Source organism: Chanodichthys erythropterus, chromosome 8 (assembly GCF_024489055.1).
Source record: "Chanodichthys erythropterus isolate Z2021 chromosome 8, ASM2448905v1, whole genome shotgun sequence".
NCBI lineage: Eukaryota > Metazoa > Chordata > Actinopteri > Cypriniformes > Xenocyprididae > Chanodichthys > Chanodichthys erythropterus.
The window spans coordinates 30,583,941-30,607,509 of NC_090228.1; the positions used below are offsets into that span (position 1 = coordinate 30,583,941).

A 23,569-nucleotide genomic window follows, 5' to 3' on the forward strand; every position below is an offset into this window, starting at 1 on the left:
TTACTTGGTAAAGAAAACACCTTTTTACTCAAAATAATCAAAATGGAGTTATTGCATTTTGGAACCAAACTCTTCATATAAAAACAAATATAAACATTTTGTTTGGTCATAACACTTCACGGTCACAACTTATTCTTCACAATTCCGGCCTGTTGTTTTGTCTCTGAAGGCAGAGCCATTTACAAACAACACATTCTCACAGTTATCAAGTGGTTTAATTAGCAGGACCCCTTGTAAAAATGGTGTTTAGCCATTATCAGAATCTCACATATTAGATGTGGTTCAAACTCTTTCTTTTGTAATTATTTTTAGCAAATCATTGATTAACACGCATTTTAATATGTATTTCGCTGATATATGTTTTATTATTTGTATGTGAATTTTTATGCACATTTCTGACTCTAGCGTGTGAACAGGACTTTTATTTTGGAGTGCCGACATGACGTCATAAGTCGGCGACGCGCTCCTGCATCTGTTGTGATTCTGCTGAAGAAAGGTTTGTTTTAAGCATTCAAAACATTTGAATCAATTCAAACTGTTCAGGCATTAACTGTTTGTTTTATCAAGAACCGCTAAATGAATGTTTGATTGTTGAATGTAACATAATGCTTTATCTAACATTAATGAACATTTTATTTTTTTGAGTAAAGCTCATCCACACAGTGTACATACAGAGTAACAAAAAGACGCGTCTCATTCTCTCGCTATATCGTGAATCAGATTATCATAAACATAAATTCTGTCACTGGCATGTAGTGATCAGAGAAAAGGCATTTATGGAAGCTCAAGAGTCAACCGAGTCAATCGCTGCACAGAATGATTCACTGTTTGAAAGCGTTCGAATCTTCTTAAACACCGACTCCTGCTGGTCAAACTGTGTAAATACAACGAGAACAAACAGACGTGTACAATGATAACTTGTGCAAAACTACTTATTTTTCACGAAAGAGTAATCTAGTAAATGTAATCTACAAATAAATATGTCTTAATATAAAGCTACTATGTAATCTGTGTTCTTTTATTAATTTTGTAGATGCTAGTTTTGAGTGTACGACCCCAATATTTGCATATGCCAGCCCATGATCAATTGCCCGGAAAATCAAGCCACACCACTGTACCAGCGGATGAGTCTGATCGGCCAGTGAATCAATTTGATTTCTAGGGCGGAGCAAATCCGAGCAAACAGGAAGCAGAGTAAACCAATCAGAGAAGGGCGGATATGACGTTAGCAAAGCGACAAGAGAGTCAACAGCAAAAAGTAAATAAACGGCCCCGGGCAAGCACAATAGTTTTTTGGCAAGCACGGAGAGTAGTTTAACATGGCTAGCGCTAGAGAAAGCGACGTTAATGACTTGTGTCGTTGTTGATGTAAGAATTTGAGAATACGTGGTGTTATTGCCAATTATGTGTGCGTGTGACATCGTATCAGGCCATCAAGCTGTTCAATAAACTGTTTAAAACATACAGTCACCCGATCAGTGCTGAGATTCTAGATGGCATAAACAAAGATGTAATGAATCTTGACAAACTGAGGCAAATCGAATCTGAATCTGCTGGAGTGTTTTTATTTAAAAAGAGGCCGTCAGCTCACGGCTGCTTTAAAAGGCTCGGCTCGCCTCGTCTCGTTTATGTGTGTGTGTGTGACATTGTATCAGGCCATCAAGCTGTTCAATAAACTGTTTAAAACGCACAGTCACCCGATCAATACTGAGATTCTACATGTTTTCACTTAAAAAGGCTAAAAAGAAGCTGTTTTAAGAGACATGGTCTGCTCTGCTTGATATTGAAGGCACTTTCGCCGCACTAGAGTGACGCTGTTTGCGTCACTGAAATAAACGAATCTGATTCGTCTGTACGTTTTGGAGTTGACTCGAATCGCGACGGATGGCAGACTGGCCAGACTGATATATCTTGTAGAAGATATATCAGTCTGGCCTTGCCAGGCAACATGTTCAAGGCATTAGACATTCAAGGCATTAGACGTCTGGATCTGTGCACAGCTGAATCATCAGACTTTATGCAGGTAAGCAAGCAAGAACAACAGAGAAAAATGGCAGATGGAGCGATAATAACTGACATGATCCATGATAACATGATATTTTTAGTGATATTTGTAAATTGTCTTTCTAAATGTTTCGTTAGCATGTTGCTAATGTACTGTTAAATGTGGTTAAAGTTACCATCGTTTCTTACTGTATTCACGGAGACAAGAGCCGTCGCTATTTTCATTTTTAAACACTTGCAGTCTGTATAATTCATAAACACAACTTCATTCTTTATAAATCTCTCCAGTAGTGTGTAACGTTAGCTTTAGCCACGGAGCATACTATCAAACTCATTCAGAATCAAATGTAAACATCCAAATAAATACTATACTTACACGATTAGACATGCTGCATGATGAACACTTTGTAAAGAACCATTTTGAGGGTTATATTAGCTGTGTGAACTTTGTTTATGCACTGTTTAAGGCAGTCGCGAGCTCCGGGGGCAGGGAGTGCGAGCATTTAAAGGGGAAGCACGCTGAATCGGTGCATTTATAATGATGCCCCAAAATAGGCTGTTAAAAAAATGAATTAAAAAATCTATGGGGTATTTTGAGCTGAAACTTCACAGACACATTCAGGGGACACCTTAGACTTATATTACATCTTGTGAAAAAGCATTCTAGGGCACCTTTAAGTCCATTAACTCTCACTCCGACTCTCTCACAAGTGTACTGAACTACTGAACTAGATCTGATTGAGATAGACTCAGATTTAGATTTTGAAAGTTTTTATTTTTATTTTTTTTATTTAAGTGTCCAAACAACTCCTGGTGAAGCATCTGAGATCCACATGACACACTGTTGTAAAGATGGAGTTTATTAAAGAGGAGAGTGAAGATGTGAAGATTGAAGAAACATTCAGAGTCAAACATGAAGAAACTGAGGAACAAACAGGTTGGTTTCATTCTCAAAGCTGAACTCAGTCATTTGATCCTTATTAAAATGTCTAGAGCTACAGAAATTAATGATATTTTTGAAGAGTTGAAAGTGACATGGAGCGGGTCGCCTCTTGTGAACAGACATGTTGGGATCACATGACTGGACTAATACATACTGCTTCAACCTGAGAAGATCTGATTTGGGTGTTCACTATTAGGATGTGACAGATTAAATTAGGAAAATTAATTCAGAAGTGGCCTAAAAAATTATTTTGAGTAACATTAAACCAAATATCTATTTCTTTTATTGTAAAGAGATATTTATTGGGAATATGTATACAAATGTGAAATATGTAAATGCACTAAGAATATCAGCACATTCCCTTTTTCATTATAACAATTAATATGAACAGGAAAGAAAAATAAATGGGAAAATAAATAAACATAAAAATTGAGAATGAATTAACACAACGTAAATAAAAATGACAAGTAGTAAATAAAAATAACAAGGTCCAAAAGTAAAACAAAAGAGGGAAAATAATAATACATAAATTAGTCAGTCATTAGTGTCTACACAGTAGTAAGGCATCAAGTAGGGGTCCAAATTTAAGCAAAGTTTGGGTTTTTGTTTAACAGAATATTTTAGACCTTTATTGGATGGTCTAAATTATTCTGTTAGGTCTTCAGGCCCTCATATGACACTGCAACACTCATCAGCATGATCGTGTCAATGACATTACTAAATGGGCCCAGAAATACTTCCACAAACCACTGTCGGTAAACACCAGAACATTTTTCGTCATTGATGGAATTTTTTTGCAGTGATGGAAAAATCTGAAGGCCGTCCGTCATTTTGACCGATTACACTGAGGCTGATGTAACTTGCAACTGTAATTCCCACACCTGTCCAGTAAGTGGTGAGTGCGCTCCAGTGTGGCAGAAGAGCACGAATTCAGTCTACAGAATAAAATGAAAATGATGCATTTGATTACACACAGGCGAGCACTCAATTTAAGTCCATTTTATAATAATAAAGTTATAATTATCCCCTCCAGACGACGCCTATTTCAAGGAAGGCCTTGTGTATTTCCTCAGAACAATGTAAAACCACATACTGCAGCTGTTACAACAGCACAGCTTCGTTGTAGAAGAATCCAGGTGCTGAATTGGCCTGACTGCCGTCCAGATCTTTAACCTATAGAGAAAAATAACTCAAAGATGACCCTGAACTCTACAGCAGCTGAAAAACTATATCAAGCAAGAATGTTGGCAAAGTCCTGTGATAAGAAAGTCGTTTTAGTTGAGTACACAGTTTTACCTGGAAATAAATCCTGTCCAAAGATAAGTGATCATCACTTATGCCAAGATTACACTACAGGATTTTAAGCTCGGGCTGTGATCAGGGGAAAATCAGTGAGTGATGGGCGCTCACCAATCTTTAAGTGTGAACTACTCAATGACACGTCGCTGATGCCAGACGAACATCTAGCATGCTAAATATCTGGAGCTGTCAGCTGACTTGACATCCTATGGGTTTCACATGTCATGACGCAACAGCCAATGAAATACACACTGATGTCTATGGAAGCAGCAATAACAGTCCATTCAAATATAATTTTGCCTATGTTTATTTATATATAGTACATATACCTTGTGTAAGTAACACTCTGTTGTTCTCCCAGTGCTGTATGTAGCCTATAAATCCAACTGACAGGACTCTCTGAACTGCTGCACAAACTAACAATGCGGTGCCCATGTCATGTTATAGATTAAGATCAAGGTCATTATATAGGTTTTTAAATGACACAACATTCACTTATAAATATTTGAGAATCAGAATTTCAGATAGTTGATGGCATGGTGAGAAAAGCGATAGCCTACATCTGTCATACAGTGTGGCCGCAGTGTGTCATGTGACAAGCATGACACGTCATCATGGAAACAATAAAGGAAAATGTTCTAAAGCCCCGGGTATACTTCACTTTCCGCGCCCGGACGCGTCATGCGTGCGTCTTTCAAAGTATACTACACCACGGATGCGCGCGGATGACCGTGTTCGTCACATGTGCAGTACAGTTTTTTTCTATGCTTTACCTGACATCGGAGAGCAGCACTGAGTTGTGTCATCAACGTGACATTCACTGGGCATGATCGGAGAAGAAAAGAAGTGCATCCTTTCCCATATTTTACTTATCCCCCTCCGTGAATTTGCCGCCCTAAACACATCTTTGTACCCTTTCAAACATGAATTGTACAAATGTGGTTACTTTCTAATCTGCTCAAACGCTCGTCAAGTTCGCCGTCCATTGTCGTGTTTTTCTCTTTTTTTCAAGCGTGTTGTTGTCTTTTCACACTCTTCTTTGACGGCTGAACACTGTGCTCAATACTATGCGTATTGCCACCTAGTGGACTCTTCTATACTGCTTGTGCATGCGGACTGTCCGCGCGATCTCGAAATTTGGCCTGCATGTGGCCAGGGTGTGCGGCCGAAGTATACCCGGGGCTTAATGGTCGCCTTAACTCTGGGAGGTCAGGCAGAATATTTTAAACTTATGTGTGAAAGGATTAATTTAATTTTAATTCAATTCAATTCAGAATTTAATTTCTTCCCAGTGTTCATTTTCAAATAAAGTTGTTGTGTGACTCTTGTTGGTTGTTGTCGAGGTAAGGTCCTTTCACACTGGACGCGATTTTGACGCGCAAATTATTTGCGCAATGGTTTTGTTTTTTGATCAGCTGTTTGTGTAATGAGTGCTTCCACAACAAACGCGAATGTGCTGCTGCGAAAAAACGTTTATTTTTTACTCTTCAATGACGATTTTTTTTTTCACATTCGAGGCGACAGAAAAGGCTTCAACCAATCAAGGTGATGTCACAGCAACAATGACAGATCATCTGATTTTCATCTGAGCTTGTGTGTCGACGCATTTACAATAGAAAACTACCGTGTGAATGTTTATTTAAACTATATCTAGTAGTTAAACATCTATCTGTAGTCCATAGGCATACAATTTCCCCATTGTGGGACAAATAAAGGTTTTCTTATCTTAGACAGAAGCCTATTTATAGCCTGGGCTACTCGCAGTATATGTGAGTGGGTTTCTTTTCTGTAAACGAAATGTCCAGTAGATGTCACTAGCTATTCAATCAACATTAACCTTTGACAGGTATCGCATTTCTCACGAAATTACAGCTCCTGTGGGAGTACATGCAAGTCGCTGTAGGCTACAAGGATAACATAACCTTCTGAGGTAAAACTTGTTAATTTTTTTTTTTTTTTTTTTTTAAACCTAAATTGTGTCCGTGACTATGGAAAGTGAATGTGTTGTTGTTAAGACTGGGTGCACCCAAAAACTTATTTTCAGTCTTTGAAAAAAAATGAAAAGCTCATCTTCACTGGATGATGAAGTGTCTGTTGTTTGTCCTGAGCAGTTAAACTGACCAACCTTTCCAACAGGATGAAGATTATTTTGTTGAAATATATATATATTTTTTTTCATTCAGCTGTCGTCGCAAATGTTTTGGAATCTTTCAGAGCTCAAACGTCGCAAATTCGCGTCGCGGCTGATGTGAATGGTTTTGACGCGAACTATTCGCTTTTTCATTATGCATTCGGTGTGAAAGGGCCTTTATTGTCAGCTTGTGTAGTGTGCAACCTCCTGTTGCGGTTCTTTTACGTAGTGTCATGTAGTGTGAACACCACAATGACTTCAAGACTCCACAGCAGGTCGTAGTCTGAGCAGCACAGCGATCTGCCAACGTTTAAAGTCCTGTGGTGTAAACTTGTCATTACCTGACATTCCAAAGTGTTTGAAGTTTCTGGCAGAGCCAGGAGATCCACATGCCCAGGAGTAGCTGGCTCTTGGAGGGCCAGAAGTGGATCCATGCCACTGAGAAGAGGCTGAGGAGGAACAGAGGGGCTGACAGGGGACAGCTGAGACTGGGCAGACGGACAGGCTGTGTTCTGACAGGCATTAGTTGATCTGAAGATGAAGAATCAGGTGGGTTTAGAATGGGGCAGGAAATAATCCTCTAAGTAACTGTCCATAGAGTCCAACAGAAACTCACAGTGGCGGCAGTGTGGACGGGGCTCCAATCCACTCCTTCGATGTCCACTAAATCTCCTACGGCAATGGACGAATTGCCGCCTCACACACCTGGTTTGACTCAGTGTGGTGCTTTGTCTCTGGGGTGATTGTCAGTGCTGCCATCCTCACAGGCTCCTCCATCGTGGCAGAGAGTAACTCCCCATCTGCAGTGGTTTCTGGCATCATCTCCGTGTCTTGGGGTAATGGTTGGCGGGAATCTGTGTTCGGTGACATGGACGCTGGTCTGGACTGTGGATAGAGACTCTCCAGACAGCGTAGGATGTCAGCTGACTTGACATCCTGTGGGTGTCACATGTCGTGACACAACAGCCAATGAAATACACACTGATGTCTATGGAAGCAGCAATAACAGTCCATTCAAATATAATTTTGCCTATGTTTATTTATATATAGTACATATACCTTGTGTAAGTAACACTCTGTTGTTCTCCCAGTGCTGTATGTAGCCTATAAATCCAACTGACAGGACTCTCTGAACTGCTGCACAAACTAACAATGCGGTGCCCATGTCATGTTATAGATTAAGATCAAGGTCATTATATAGGTTTTTAAATGACACAACATTCACTTATAAATATTTGAGAATCAGAATTTCAGATAGTTGATGGCATGGTGAGAAAAGCGATAGCCTACATCTGTCATACAGTGTGGCCGCAGTGTGTCATGTGACAAGCATGACGGCGTCGTCATGGAAACAATAAAGGAAAATGTTCTAAAGCCCCGGGTATACTTCACTTTCCGCGCCCGGACGCGTCATGCGTGCGTCTTTCAAAGTATACTACACCACGGATGCGCGCGGATGACCGTGTTCGTCACATGTGCAGTACAGTTTTTTTCTATGCTTTACCTGACATCGGAGAGCAGCACTGAGTTGTGTCATCAACGTGACATTCACTGGGCATGATCGGAGAAGAAAAGAAGTGCATCCTTTCCCATATTTTACTTATCCCCCTCCGTGAATTTGCCGCCCTAAACACATCTTTGTACCCTTTCAAACATGAATTGTACAAATGTGGTTACTTTCTAATCTGCTCAAACGCTCGTCAAGTTCGCCGTCCATTGTCGTGTTTTTCTCTTTTTTTCAAGCGTGTTGTTGTCTTTTCACACTCTTCTTTGACGGCTGAACACTGTGCTCAATACTATGCGTATTGCCACCTAGTGGACTCTTCTATACTGCTTGTGCATGCGGACTGTCCGCGCGATCTCGAAATTTGGCCTGCATGTGGCCAGGGTGTGCGGCCGAAGTATACCCGGGGCTTAATGGTCGCCTTAACTCTGGGAGGTCAGGCAGAATATTTTAAACTTATGTGTGAAAGGATTAATTTAATTTTAATTCAATTCAATTCAGAATTTAATTTCTTCCCAGTGTTCATTTTCAAATAAAGTTGTTGTGTGACTCTTGTTGGTTGTTGTCGAGGTAAGGTCCTTTCACACTGGACGCGATTTTGACGCGCAAATTATTTGCGCAATGGTTTTGTTTTTTGATCAGCTGTTTGTGTAATGAGTGCTTCCACAACAAACGCGAATGTGCTGCTGCGAAAAAACGTTTATTTTTTACTCTTCAATGACGATTTTTTTTTTCACATTCGAGGCGACAGAAAAGGCTTCAACCAATCAAGGTGATGTCACAGCAACAATGACAGATCATCTGATTTTCATCTGAGCTTGTGTGTCGACGCATTTACAATAGAAAACTACCGTGTGAATGTTTATTTAAACTATATCTAGTAGTTAAACTTCTATCTGTAGTCCATAGGCATACAATTTCCCCATTGTGGGACAAATAAAGGTTCTTATCTTAGACAGAAGCCTATTTATAGCCTGGGCTACTCGCAGTATATGTGAGTGGGTTTCGTTTCTGTAAACGAAATGTCCAGTAGATGTCACTAGCTATTCAATCAACATTAACCTTTGACAGGTATGGCATTTCTCACGAGATTACAGCTCCTGTGGGAGTACATGCAAGTCGCTGTAGGCTACAAGGATAACCTTCTGAGGTAAAACTTGTTGATTTTTTTTTTTTAAACCTAATTGTGTCCGTGACTATGGAAAGTGAATGTGTTGTTATTAAGACTGGGTGCACCCAAAAACTTATTTTCAGTCTTTGAAAAAAAATGAAAAGCTCATCTTCACTGGATGATGAAGTGTCTGTTGTTTGTCCTGAGCAGTTAAACTGACCAACCTTTCCAACAGGATGAAGATTATTTTGTTGAAATATATATATATTTTTTTTCATTCAGCTGTCGCCGCAAATGTTTTGGAATCTTTCAGAGCTCAAACGCCGCAAATTCGCGTCGCGGCTGATGTGAATGGTTTTGACGCGAACTATTCGCTTTTTCGTTACGCATCCGGTGTGAAAGGGCCTTTATTGTCAGCTTGTGTAGTGTTTAACCTCCTGTTGCGGTTCTTTTACGTAGTGTCATGTAGTGTGAACACCACAATGACTTCAAGACTCCACAGCAGGTCATGTAGTCTGAGCAGCACAGCGATCTGCCAACGTTTAAAGTCCTGTGGTGTAAACTTGTCATTACCTGACATTCCAAAGTGTTTGAAGTTTCTGGCAGAGCCAGGAGATCCACATGCCCAGGAGTAGCTGGCTCTTGGAGGGCCAGAAGTGGATCCATGCCACTGAGAAGAGGCTGAGGAGGAACAGAGGGGCTGACAGGGGACAGCTGAGACTGGGCAGACGGACAGGCTGTGGTCTGACAGGCATTAGTTGATCTGAAGAGGAAGAATCAGGTGGGTTTAGAATGGGGCAGGGAATAATCCTCTAAGTAACTGTCCATAGAGTCCAACAGAAACTCACAGTGGCGGCAGTGTGGACGGGGCTCCAATCCACTCCTTCGATGTCCACTAAATCTCCTACGGCAATGGACGAATTGCCGCCTCACACACCTGGTTTGACTCAGTGTGGTGCTTTGTCTCTGGGGTGATTGTCAGTGCTGCCATCCTCACAGGCTCCTCCATCGTGGCAGAGAGTAACTCCCCATCTGCAGTGGTTTCTGGCATCATCTCCGTGTCTTGGGGTAATGGTTGGCGGGAATCTGTGTTCGGTGACATGGACGCTGGTCTGGACTGTGGATAGAGACTCTCCAGACAGCGTAGGATGGCCTCCCTCCATGTTCCTTCTGACAGGTCTGGAAAGGCTCTTGGGTGGTAATAGTTTGCCCCAGTCCAAAACAATGATTTTAAAGTCACATTATCATTGGTGGTGCGTTGGGCAAGTTGACAGAAATGCAGCGAATATTCCATCAGTGAAAGCCCTTCCCGGGCTAGAGTGCTAAAACACTGCATATTCCTCCTTCTTTTGGGGTCCAGTCTTTTCCGCAGTGGCGTGTAATGCAGTCACTGGCCACTTTGGCTGGTTGAATTTTATATTTAAAATAGGTCTATAGATTTTTAATTTGTAGTGTTGTAAAAAGGCATCTGAAATAAAAAATTAAGTATAATAGTGTAATATCTGAAATGCTTCCAATACTTATTTCCTGCAGAACAGATACATGATACCAGCTGCACTTTCTTGCTCTCATCTCGCCAAGAGGGAGCTGACAAAAAAGTCCCTTAACCCACTCGATTAATTTACCCCAGATGTTTATTGTTGGTGCTTATTTCAGTGTATGTTGCGCATATTGCTCTTAAATTATTCGCACAGATTTTGTATTCAGATTTTGTATATGGGTCCATGCGTGAGGTCTTAAAGTTACAGCAGCCCTAATATAGCCTACCGGCCACCAAATTATGGAGATATTGGAATCATGAGATAATACAACAGAAATTAATCGATCAAAGACTTGCTTAAGCTGAACAATGACTTTCTTCTAGAGCTTCTGTACAGCCGAAACAATCTTTGTTGCATTAATTGTGACCCGCTCTGGCGAAATGAGTCGGAAGTCGCAACGTTCTATTTTAAGATGTGGGCCGATAATGTGGAAAAACAATGAAAAAATCGTTTTTTTTTGTAAGCTAATTTCTAAGAACAGACGTTCAAAAATAATGCATAAAAATAATGCAAAAATAATGCACTATATGCTAATGCATATAGTGATCACTGTTGGTTGGGAGTTGACATGAATGAACCTCGTGTATGATACTTTAACAAATAGAAAGCATATTACGCAAAGCACTGTGTAATATCATAAGAAAACCTGTTTACTTATCTTAGATGTTGGATTTCTGAAAGCATTCTGCTCATAACAGCGCTTCACATTGCGCAGCTTGTCGATCGCAAGCTAGGGTACGATATAAGTGCTTGTCTCTCTGCCTCTCTCACCTCTGACTCTTTCTCTCAAGCAAAAATGTAGCACCTCTGTTCAATCTTTCTGATTTTAGTCTTTGTAAAAGTGCCTTATAAAATATTAATTCAAATAAATACTTTAAAATAACTTGAGCTTCAGCCTGGTTTAATAGCATTTATATATATAAAAATGTCTTTGGTCAAATTAAGCTGTAAAATAAATAGTTTATCCCTTTTAAATGCAATGGATTTTGAAAGATATCAACAAAAAAAATGGGCAAAAAACTTTAAAAGCGATTTTCTCAGGTTTTCAATTGGAAAAAGAGGGCAGATGACCAAATGGGTATATCTTTAAAACCATTCAAGGTATGACTTTGACTAGGATATCATTTTAAAGCTTATTGTCTCATCTTTCCATTGATACCAAAATCTCAAATTTGGGTCACTGTGACTCATTTTGCTGGATCAGGTCACAATTTCCTATCATCACTGTAAAGCTGCTTTGAAACAATCCATATTGTAAAAAGTGTTATATAAATAAAGTAGTGCTGGGCAACGATTAAATATTTTAATCGCGATTAATCGCATGATTTTTCTGCGATTAATCGCAGCACGCACAAAATTCAATAATGAAATCAAAAGTAGTGTATTGCGTAATTTTATTCTTTCAAAGTACTGCTGTATGAACAAAAGTGCAATAGAGAATACGAACCGACGTCACACCTCGTTGCATGCCGGGGCGGCGCCGCCATTTTGACAGGGTCGCCCTCTATTACTCGTACTGAAATTAATACGGATTCTTGCTTACCTTTTGTTTTGTTTCTGCCATTAAGTGGAACATTAACATTTTTAATGGTATCGTTTGCATGGAATAGAAGCTATTTTATCGCATCGCATGATCATTTTATTTATTTATTTATTTTTTTTTTCACTTAAGTTTTGTAGAATTTCGTTTACAGTGTTGATCTGTTTACCGTGTCGCACGCTGGACGCTCACTGCTGCTTCAGCCATCGTATGAATATCATCGTATGAATATCCAAATAAATCTATGTAATTAACACACTGAGAAAAGTCGATTCATTTATTTGTTGGAAACGTTTAAATGATGCTTAAACGAGCATATTGAGTAGGCCTACAACTGTTGTCATTGTAATTCCCCTTTTCCATGATCACAGATGAGGAGAATCAGAGATTATGGGTCAAATTCAGCAGACAGACGGACACGAACACACTGTATTTTTATATTTATTTTAACAAATGACAACCACACTAAGCCTTTATAAAACCGTTATGAAGAAAATTTATAAAATGGTTACATTTTAAGTGATACTGAAAGTTTATATTTTGGTGTCATCCGTTTTTCTGCATGTGCTTTATTTGTAAATAGAATTTGGTCTCTTTAATATCAGTCTAAGTGCATTAAGCGTTTTCTTGAGATGACATGAGAGGAAACCGTTTAAGATATAAACGTGTTGCATATTGGGCTCATTTGTTTATCTCCACACAGTATGCTTTAATAAACATGTACAGAATTGTTGGTCACATGAAGCGTTTTGTTAAGCATTTGAATGTCCCCGTCAAGTTCTGCTAATTCACGAGCGCAGTGAGAGTCAGACTCACAAAGGTAATGTTAATTATTAAACCAAACGAAATCAAAACGTTCAAAAACACTTAGCAATGTGATTCTTTTATTGAGTGATAAGCAGTGGGTACCTTTTTCCATTTTTCTGTCCGCACCAGATATCTCTTAGGCACACAACAAATGCTTTCATTGGTTGAGACGCGTGATGACGCTCATCCCAAGCAGCCAGTAGCCTACTGATAAACATATCCCACCCCTCCTGTGACCCATGGTTTGTGTTGTATTCGGTTGTAGTCTATCTATGTGTATTCAAACGCAGTGAGCAACGGACTTTCAAAATAAAAAGTACGTTAACGCGCGATAAACTAATTGTCGGCGTTAATTAATTAATGCGTTAACGCGATAAAAACGCGTTAACTTGCCCAGCCCTAAAATAAAGGTAACTTAAGTTGATATACTTGATTTTGGTTTTGATTCCTTAAATGTGTTAATATCTTGACATATGTTTTATGTGCCATTAAACTGGGGTTAACTTGTATTTGTCTTTTATAGATCTGATGGCACTGAAAGTGGAGAATGAAGAGCTAAATGAAATGGACGAGAAAGATCGGTATGGAAAACATGATTTCAAAACTGGAGAAAAATCTTTTAGTTGCTCACAGACTGAAAGCATTTCCTCTCAAAAAATCACTCAAAAGACTTCAAAGAGTTTAACTGGAAAACGACACATGAAAGTTCACAACGGAGCAAAGTCATTTAGATGTAATCAGTGTGGAAAGAGCTTTACAGCAAATAAACATCTTACAGTCCACATGAGAATTCACACTGGAGAGAAACCTTTTACCTGCGAACAGTGTGGAAGAGGTTTTGCTGAAAAAGGACACCTTAGATCCCACATGAGTATTCACTCTGGAGAGAAGCCATTCACTTGCAAATTGTGTGGAAAGAACTTCACTGATAAAGGAAACCTTCAAGTCCACATGAGAATTCACACTGGAGAGAAGGCGTTCACATGTGATCAGTGTGGAAAGAGTTTCACTCAAAAAATACATCTTAATAGCCACATGAGAGTTCACACTGGGGAGAAACCTTTCACCTGCAAATTGTGTGGAAAGAGCTTTACTGATATTGGAAACCTTCAAGTCCACATGAGAGTTCACACTGGAGAGAAGGCGTTCACTTGCCAACAGTGTGGAAGGAGTTTTACTCAAAAAGGACATCTTAAAGGCCACATGAGAATTCACTCTGGAGAGAAGCTCTTCACCTGCCAACCATGTGGAAAGAGATTCACTGATAAAGGAATCCTTAAAGTCCACATGAGAATTCACACTGGAGAGAAGCCTTTCACCTGCCAAGAGTGTGGAAGGAATTTCACTCAAAAAGGAAATCTTAAAGTCCACATGAGAATTCACACTAGAGAGGAGCTTTTCAGCTGCCAACAGTGTGGAAAGAGCTTCACTCAAAAAGGAAACCTCAAAGTCCATGTGAAAAATCACAATGGAGAGAAGCCTTTCACCTGAAAACTGTGTGGGACGAGCTTCACAACAGAAATAAACCTTGGGTATCACATGAACATTCACACTGGAGAGAAGCCATTCACATGTGATGGAAAGAGTTTCAAACATAAAGTAACCCTTAATGGCCACTTCAGAATTCACTCATGAAGCGTTGAAAAAATTTCATCTTAAACTCACACCTAAAATGTCACTTGTGTTACGACCCCTGGCTCAAGGGAAGCAACAAATACAAGGGACAGACGCAAACCAAGCATTGAGCTCAAGAAAATGTTTATTTACTTCTAAATTAAGGTAACATTAAATAAATAAAATAAAAATAATCAAAGAAAATCACAATGTTTCTGTGTCCATCAGTAACGTCAGTGTGTAAAGCAAAGTGCATGGTTGAAAGTGTAATGTAATGTTGAGGCATAAATGCAGAAAACAAATCAAACGAAACAAAGTCCAAAACCAAGCAAAGGCCAAAGCCAAACGAAGTCCAAAAAAGACAAAGATCCAAAGTCCCCAAAGTTCCTCCTGGCTCAACTGGAGATCGCTTTTTAAAGGAGCGCCTGAAGCACTGATGACAGGTGTATCCAATAGACTGCTAATTTGTGGAAACAGGCACCAAGCAGCACCACCAATGACCAACAGCAGAGGTTGTCACACCCCTCCCCATAAGACAGAGACTCCCACAAAGTTCCCTGTAACGAAACATCAAAACACAAAACAGTCAAACAGTAAGCGATACCCGTTTCAGGACCAAAGACAGCTCCTAAAAATTTCCAAAAAGGAACCACAAGTTAAATCCTGAAGATTATACAGCGTCTGGAGCGTGTGACAGCGCATCAGCTACCACGTTTTCTGAACCACGGACATGTTGAATGTCCAGGCAGAAGGACTGCAAAAACAGAGACCACCGGACCAACCTCTGATTTGGACACCGCAAAGAATTTAAAAAGGTTAATGGATTATGATCCGTATATATAACAATAGGTGCACTGGAATTTAAAAACACAGAAAAATGCTGCAAGGCCCAAATAAGGGCTAACGCTTCTTTTTCGACTACAGAATAATTACGCTGGCACGAATTAAACTTTCTTGAAAAGAAACTAACAGGGTGAACTACTCCATCAGCATCAGACTGCTGAAGGACAGCCCCCGTGCTCACATTACTAGCATCGACGTGCAACATGAAAGTTCTCTCAAAGCACGGAGCCGCAAGCACAGGCGCTGAACACAGCAAAAACTTCACATTTTGTAGAGCCAGTTCACAATCGGAAGACCAAACTAATTTTGTCTTGTCCTTCAACAAATCAGTAAGCGGTGCAACTACCGTAGAAAAATTACGACAAAACGATCGATAGTATCCGACCAACCCTAAAAATCTCATGAGCTCTTTCTTTGTTGTTGGAGAAGGAAAGTTCTGAATGGCTTGCACTTTAGCCTGAATCGGGCGCACCTCGCCATTCCCCACCACCTTACCGAGATATGTCACGGTGGCCTTCGCAAATTCGCATTTGGCTAAGTTCACCGTAAGCTGTGCATCAGACAAACGTTTTAACACCGAACGAAGGCGCTTTAAATTAGTCTCCCAACTGTCACTAAAAACATCCAAGTCGTGTAAATAGACGGCACAACCCTCAAGACCCGAAATGACTCAGTTCATGAGGCGTTGAAAAGTCGCCGGAGCATTTCGTAGGCCAAAACTCATGACCCGGTAAGAATATAGCCCTGATGGAACAACAAAAGATGAGATTTCTTGTGCTCTCTTGGTTAATCGCATTTGCCAGTAACTTTTCAGCAAGTGAAACTTACTGACGAACTTAGCTGACCCAACCTGGTCTACGCAGTCTTCGACGCGGGGCAAAGGAAAACAGTCTGGTTTCGTTAAGCTATTAACTTTGTGAAAGTCTGTACAGAATCTCACAGTACAGTCTGACTTTCCAACTAGAATACATGGAGAAGCCCAATCCGAAAATGAAGGAACTGCAATATTGTGATCTTGCATATACTCGATTTCCTTCCTCATCACCTCTCATTTCTCAGGTGCAACACGATAAAAACATTGTTTAACAGGTTTTTCGTCCCCCACATCAATGTCATGTTCCACCCAATCAGTAAGAGACGGCGTGTCACCAAATAATTCAGGAAAACTACGCAACAAATCGCATAACTCCTGGCATTTTACAGGAGATAAATGACGGAGAGCAAAAGTTCTGCAAAGCCTCTGAATTATTCAATCGACAACAGAACCCAGAATCATCAGGCGAAATGGTCTCCTCTTCCTCACCCACTAAACTCACATTACCCCCACCGATGGAAACGGCCAAAAGTGCCGGATGCAAAGATGTCACATTTTCCTTAGGGCTATCCTCATTTTCATAATAAGGTTTTAAAACATTTACATGGCACCGTTTAACTGACAAGCCACACAATATCGCGTTCATTATCGAAGGCGATTCATCTGCGATATGAACTCTATATTGTGTGGCTTGTCAGTGATCTACGGCTCTGTCTATTAAATGCCGCTCCATTTGAAAGCAGGTGATGGCGATTTAGCGGTAATCAGGGAACCGGCTTTACTGACGAAATGCGTGTGACAATCTCATGCGATATATCGACCAGCCCTAGCTCAAGAAAATGTTTATTTACTACTAAATTAAGGCAACATTAAATAATAGAATGAAAACAATCAAAGGAAATCACAATGGTTATGTGTCCATCAGTAACGTCAGTGTGTAAAGCCAAGTGCATGGTTGAAAGTGTAATGTAATGTTGAGGCATAAATGCAGAAAACAAATCAAACAAAACAAAGTCCAAAACCAAACAAAGGCCAAAGCCAAAGTTCCCAAAGTTCCTCTTTGTCTCTACAAGAGATCTCTTTTTAAAGGAGCGCCTGAAGCACTGGTCACAGGTGTATCCAATAGACTGCTAATTTGTGGAAACGGGTACCGAGCAGCAATACCCAAGACCAGCAGCAGAGATCGTCACAGATGCATCAACGAGGTCAAGTCTATTTTAGTTTTGCCAATTCAGGTCATGCATTTCATGTTTAGAGCTAATTTGTTACTTTAAAACTCCTGAGACAGGACAAATGTGGCTTTTCAATTATAAATCAGTGAGTTCACTTGATTAGCTCTGCCATTCATTACAATTGCCCTCTAAATGTGTGACAAGCCTGATGTATTGCTCACTGCTGACCAGAGAATGTGTGCCAATGCCAACAGTCATCATTCTAACACATACTGTATATGTCGTACGAAAATAAACTATATACTAAATATATGTGGAAGAATTTATGACTGTATGGCATGGGTGTTTCTTTGGCTACATGTGTCGGCTAAGCACTAGAAAATATGCTTTCTTAAAACTCCCACTTTCACACTCTCTCTAGTTTACTTAATTTGTTCAAAAGTGAATGTACAATACAGGTACCCCAGAATGCTGTCATTTAAAAAAAAAATTGTAGTCATATTTTTGGAGCTAAATAGTCTTGATAAATTCATAGCAAGCATTTGTGGTTACGGCTCACAGATACACGGGAGCGTTTGAAAGCAGGCATCTGTTGCGGACCAGTCTGCTGATAGACACCTACTTTCAAATGCTCCCATTCCCGCTTTCAAAACGCTTTCAAATTCAAACACTTCGGTGTGCTTTCAAACGCTGCCATGCATTTATCATTGTAGCCAATCACAGACATACCCGATAAGCATGTCAACACAATGGCCAATCACAGGTGTTTACAAATCCGCTCAACAGCACTCAAAGCATCACATTTTTAAAATTTCAGTACCGATAGGTACCGATTTCTGTCCTTTTGACAACTCTACTATGGACAAAATCAAGTTCTGACCTACATTTATTCTCATTCAAGAAGCGGTTCATTCGGATATACGTTACAAAAGAGAATAAAAGATGGTTGCGTTTTTTGTTCATACCAAATTTGAGAGTGAAAGTTTAGATGTAGCCTTCATGTGACTTTTTTTTTTAATCTCTGGGACAAAAACTGTGCCCTTAGTTGAAGATACACCCATTTAAAACCTGTGAGATCTAGAGCTGGCTGCTGCTGGATTTGACCATTGGCAGCATCTTCCAAGGTTGGAAGTCTTACATTAGAGTCTGCTTGATAAAGTTACATCATTCTCACTATGCACTGCCCACAAAACCACTAAGCAGGGCTTTGATTGTTAATAAAACCACCAATAAACATTCCCTGGAATTGAATATCGCTGACATGACTATTAGGTTTTTGAGTCATTATTCGGTTTACCTCTTGCGAGCTAATTTTGTTGTGAAGTGAACTGAAATAACACTTTATCCATTGTGACATCCATAGCTGGCTGTCAGGCTTCCATAAGACTAAAGCCCAGTTTTTGGTCACGGGAATAATGACACATGGCTCCTGTAATTCTGCTCACTCAGATTCCGGGAATCCCTGCAACAACCAACTGTGTGGAAATCCAATACACAATATGCCGTTATATCTGAGAGCTCAAGCCACGCACTATATCATTCCCTTCATAGGAACAGCTGTCCTTTCAAGACAAGTAATCTGATAGCAAGCGAAAAGGATTGTGTATTTCTTTTGACACAGGGCATAAACTTGTTCAAATCACCCGGGATGTTTCTTTGCTATATAGTCGATTTCAATTTGTACGTATTGAAAGGTTGTTTAATCTCCTTTGGCTGTTTGGACAGGGTGTCTTTTCAAACTAAAACAACTGACAGAAATAGGTTATTGGAAAGGAAAAGAACAACAAATTGGGTTTGACAGCATCAGAGAAACTTTTTAAAAGAATTTGAAGGGAAAATAAGAAGTTCACATTCATTAATTGTACAAATACATCATTGGAATCTCTGGGACCCCCCAAAAACTGAATAAATAGATGATTTCCTGATGGTGTACCAGCAACGCCACCATCCTGGGCGCAGATTTAGCTCATTTAAATGAACAGTAAGAGGGAGCAGGGAAGGGGGAATCATTGTGTGATTCTGCTCTCTCTTACCCTCCCCTACAGGTGGAATTTACACACAAAGGCCGGCAGGCTTCTATCTGCTCATCTGAGTGGAGGCAGCAGTTTTGAAAAGCTCTAACAGGATTAAAGTGAGGACTGTCGAACCACAGAGCTGCTGTGGTGAAAAACCTTTACACATCACCCTGATCACTATTCTGTTCACTCTCACAAGAACAGTCAGGAAAAACCTTGTTTGGCTTTTACAAAAAAGAAAAAAAAAAGGAAAAAAAAAGTTTCATTACAAGATACAAAGTTTCAAATAAAGGAATTTTATGTAAATGTTAGAAGTCATGATAACACTGAAGAAGTAACAGATCTTTTCTTTAATATTGAGGCGTACATCCTGTTGTAACAGGTTATCAAAAAAGAAAAAAAAATGCAAAGCAGGGACTCTGTTCTGTCCATTGGTTGTTGATTAGATGGTAGTGATGAGAAGTCTGATTAATTTTAGCAAATTTGTTCTTTTGGATGGTTTGTTTTCAAATTTGATTCAGCGTTCCTATACGTAATCACACTCGTATGTATATTTCGGACATATCTCAGGGTCATGTCATGATCAAACTGAAACATTCTAATAAAGTCTAATAAATATTGCTGATTATTACCTTTCATTTACTTAATGTTTGTTGTTTATCACAGCTTCATTTTGTGATCCTGCATGTCGAATAGACTGACACATATTGAGTAACCTCATGTATCTAAGTTCATTAATGCAGACATTGATGCCCAGCCAGCATGTATTGAAGAATAAACTATAAAAAGAATAAATTAATATTATAAACTTCATGACTTAGCTTAACAAATAGCTTAGCTTAAAAATGTAATCAGCATGCACAATAAACTTAATTTACAAATCTCAACAGAAAGGTTAACATTAAAGGACACAGACAGCGGCAGGTTTATTAAGCTGCTGTAACTTTAAGACCAAATGCCCAGATCTAATACTGACAAGCATTTGAATACTTTTCCAACTGTTTATGGTCACTAAAGACATAACTGGCTGCGTTTAAGTGAAAACTTGCCAAAACGGGCATTTTGACATCTTTTTTGATTTTGATTAAACTTTACAAGATTGAAAAACTAAACTAAAAAATAACTATATGTATGGATAAACTTGCATTTAGAAAAGAGTTAGGGCGAATTTTCATTTTTATCCTGACTTTAAATCCTCCTGCAAACAAATCATATTAGAACTTTTTCAGAAAGTGACTTTTCTGAGCAAATTTTGTAATGAACCAGCAGGACTTTCTAAGCAATGTCTGAATATGACTTTCATATTAAGCAAAAAGCAGCACATTAAAAGAGAAGTATGTCTGAATATGCTGTATTCATGTAACCTTCCCCCTTAAATACTTTGGTCAGTTCGAGAATAATTGATGCAATTTTATGTTATATATTTGAAAGAATGAAAAGAGCAGTTTCATGTCTATCCTTGTACTGTTCAACTGGTCGAGGTTGATATGGGATTTAGAAAGTAATTAGTAATAAGTAATGCAATACTTTTTAGAGAAAGTAATTATAATCTAATTACACTGTTGACAATGTAATTAGTAGCTAGTAATTAATTACTTTTTTGGAGTAATTTACCCGAAACTGAATACTGCAAACACAGCAGGCACATGCATGTGTTTGCATGTGTGTCTGTGATTATATCTGTCTGGCTGTGTATATTACACAGGTTCATCTCCCTCTCATCTTTGAGCCTGTGTTGTATCAGTGATGTTTGGCCCATTTCTGCTCTTATACAAACACTATGAGAGAGGGAAACACTGCTGACACTACAGAATGTGTTAGTAAAAACAGCCGCTGGATCATCTTTCCACATAGCCATGAATAAGGTAACCATGCAGATCTGGGATTTGCTTACTTCACTAAAAGATTGGGCAAAAGCAAACTAAATATATAATAGCATGATTTCTAAATACTTTTTGTCTAGACTTGATCTTTGATACAAAAAGTTATAAACTGATGCCTCGTTGATCCCATAAGCATGGTTTCGCCATATGATACACAAAGAGTTTAATTGCTTTAAAACTAGAAAAATTGCACAACAACCTACAAAGCAAGTCAGGTCAAGATTTTTATAAAGCTCCTTATAGAGCTGAAATTCAGCATTTTCTGTGTCTTACATTAAAAATTACAATATAGATTTTGCAGCCAGCTGGAGCTGGATTGCTCTGCAGTGATGATTGAGCAATATATTTAATACAGTGGCACACTTGCGTGTGAAATTGCATTTATAGTTCAGTAAACAAGAAGTTAAAGGTTTTTTTTTTTGTTTGTTTGGTTTTTTTGCCGTTTTTGCCTTTGATAGGACAGTGATTAGACAGGAAACGAAGTGGGAGAGAGAGGGGGGGACGGGATTGGGAAAGGACCACGAGCCGGGACTCGAACTTGGGTCGCCCCAAGCACATTGGCGCTACATGTCGGTGCGCTGCCCATGAGGCCATCGGCGTCGACACAAGAAGTTACTGTTGACAAACATAATATTCAAACATAATAATGCTTGTTACTTGTTTTTGCTCTGAAAATATAAATAAAGATAGATGCAAGCGCAAGCCAGAAAATCTCATTTATTGAGCTTCACACCATGTAAACAAAGCGACAAGTAACCAGCAGCAGGGAGACGGCGACACAGGGACTTCGATGGGCCTGAAGAGATGGTGGTAAGTGCCAGAATGTCCAGGTGCAAGATGATCATGCTGGGGTCCGTAGTAGTGAGTGAAGACGTGAAGAATCCAACGAAGAACAACAACTGGAACATGAACACGAAGACTTCAACTCCAACGGAAGAACACACAAGGAAACAGAAGGACATGAACAGGAGACTCCAAACAACAATCTGACAAACATGAAACGAAAGACAAGGTGTTTTATAGGCTGGCAGTCAAGTCAAGTCAAGTCAAATTTATTTATATAGCGCTTTTACAATTGGTAATTGTTTCAAAGCAGCTTTACATATTAGAAGCACAGAAAAAAGGGAAGTGGTTAAAAATAAGCTGTACAAACAAGCGTGGTAATATGTAACATATACAAGATGGCGCTACATTAAGCCAATGTCGGCTGACTCCCAGGGGTGGAAAAAACCCCCTAGGAGAAAACCCAGCGTGCTATCACTGGGAAAAAAGTCCTAGGAGGGAAAAAGACCCTTGGAAGATATATATAATATATGTAAATGGATATGGAGATCAAAATCTGAATTATACATTTTTATTATAGAGATTAAAAATAGATTATATATAAATATATGTAAGCAGATACGGGGATTAAAAATCTGAACGATAGATGCAGCCAGAACTGGATCTGTAGGCCATTGTCTCCTGGGCTACGTTGTAGTCAGGTCCAGACACAGGTTCTCCATCTGATCTGGATACGGCCTGGATCCAGCACCCGGCAAACCTCAGGATAAGCAGAGAGACAGATATTAGCGTAGATGCCATTCTTATTCTGATGTACAGGTATATCTAGTGTTATAGGAAATGTTCTTGGTTCCGGCCGACCTAATTATTGCAGCGTAACAATCCTTTAACGGATTTGAAAAATGTTAATGTATTGATAATGTGTTATGTGTATGCAAGAGCAAAGAGATGTGTTTTTAGTCTAGATTTAAACTGACAGAGTGTGTCTGCTTCCCGAACAATGCTAGGAAGATTGTTCCAGAGTTTAGGTGCTAAATAGGAAAAGGATCTGCCGCCTTCAGTTGATTTTGATATTCTGGGTATTATCAACTGGCCTGAATTCTGAGATCGCAATAAACGTGAAGGACTATAATGCATTAAGAGCTCACTTAGGTACTGGGGAGCTAAACCATTTAGAGCTTTATAAGTAAGTAGCAAGATTTTAAAATCTATACAATGTTTAATAGGGAGCCAATGTAATGTTGACAGAACTGAGCTAATATGGTCATACTTTCTGGTTCTAGTAAGAACTCTAGCTGCCGCATTTTGGACCAACTGTAGTCTGTTTAAAAGCCGAGCAGAACAACCACCCAGTAGAGCGTTACAATAATCTAGTCTTGAGGTCATGAATGCATGAACCAACTGTTCCGCATTTGTCATTGAGAGCATATGTCGTAATTTAGATATATTTTTTAGATGGAAGAAGGCGGTTTTACAGATACTAGAAACATGACTTTCAAATGAAAGATTGGTATCAAAGAGCACACCCAAGTTCCTAACTGAGGACGAAGATTTAATGGAGCACC

At 39.4% G+C, this 23,569-nt stretch overlaps 1 protein-coding gene across 1 annotated transcript; it reads left to right on the plus strand.

The window, feature by feature from the left end:
* Positions 1-453: 453 nt before the first annotated feature.
* Positions 454-15,115, plus strand: LOC137024753 (gastrula zinc finger protein XlCGF57.1-like). Its single transcript, XM_067392616.1, has 3 exons — positions 454-496; positions 2,801-2,941; positions 13,404-15,115. Exons 2-3 carry the CDS (start codon positions 2,857-2,859, stop codon positions 14,369-14,371), a joined length of 1,053 nt encoding a protein of 350 aa, XP_067248717.1. The 5' UTR covers positions 454-496; positions 2,801-2,856; the 3' UTR covers positions 14,372-15,115.
* The last annotated feature ends 8,454 nt before the right edge of the window (positions 15,116-23,569 follow it).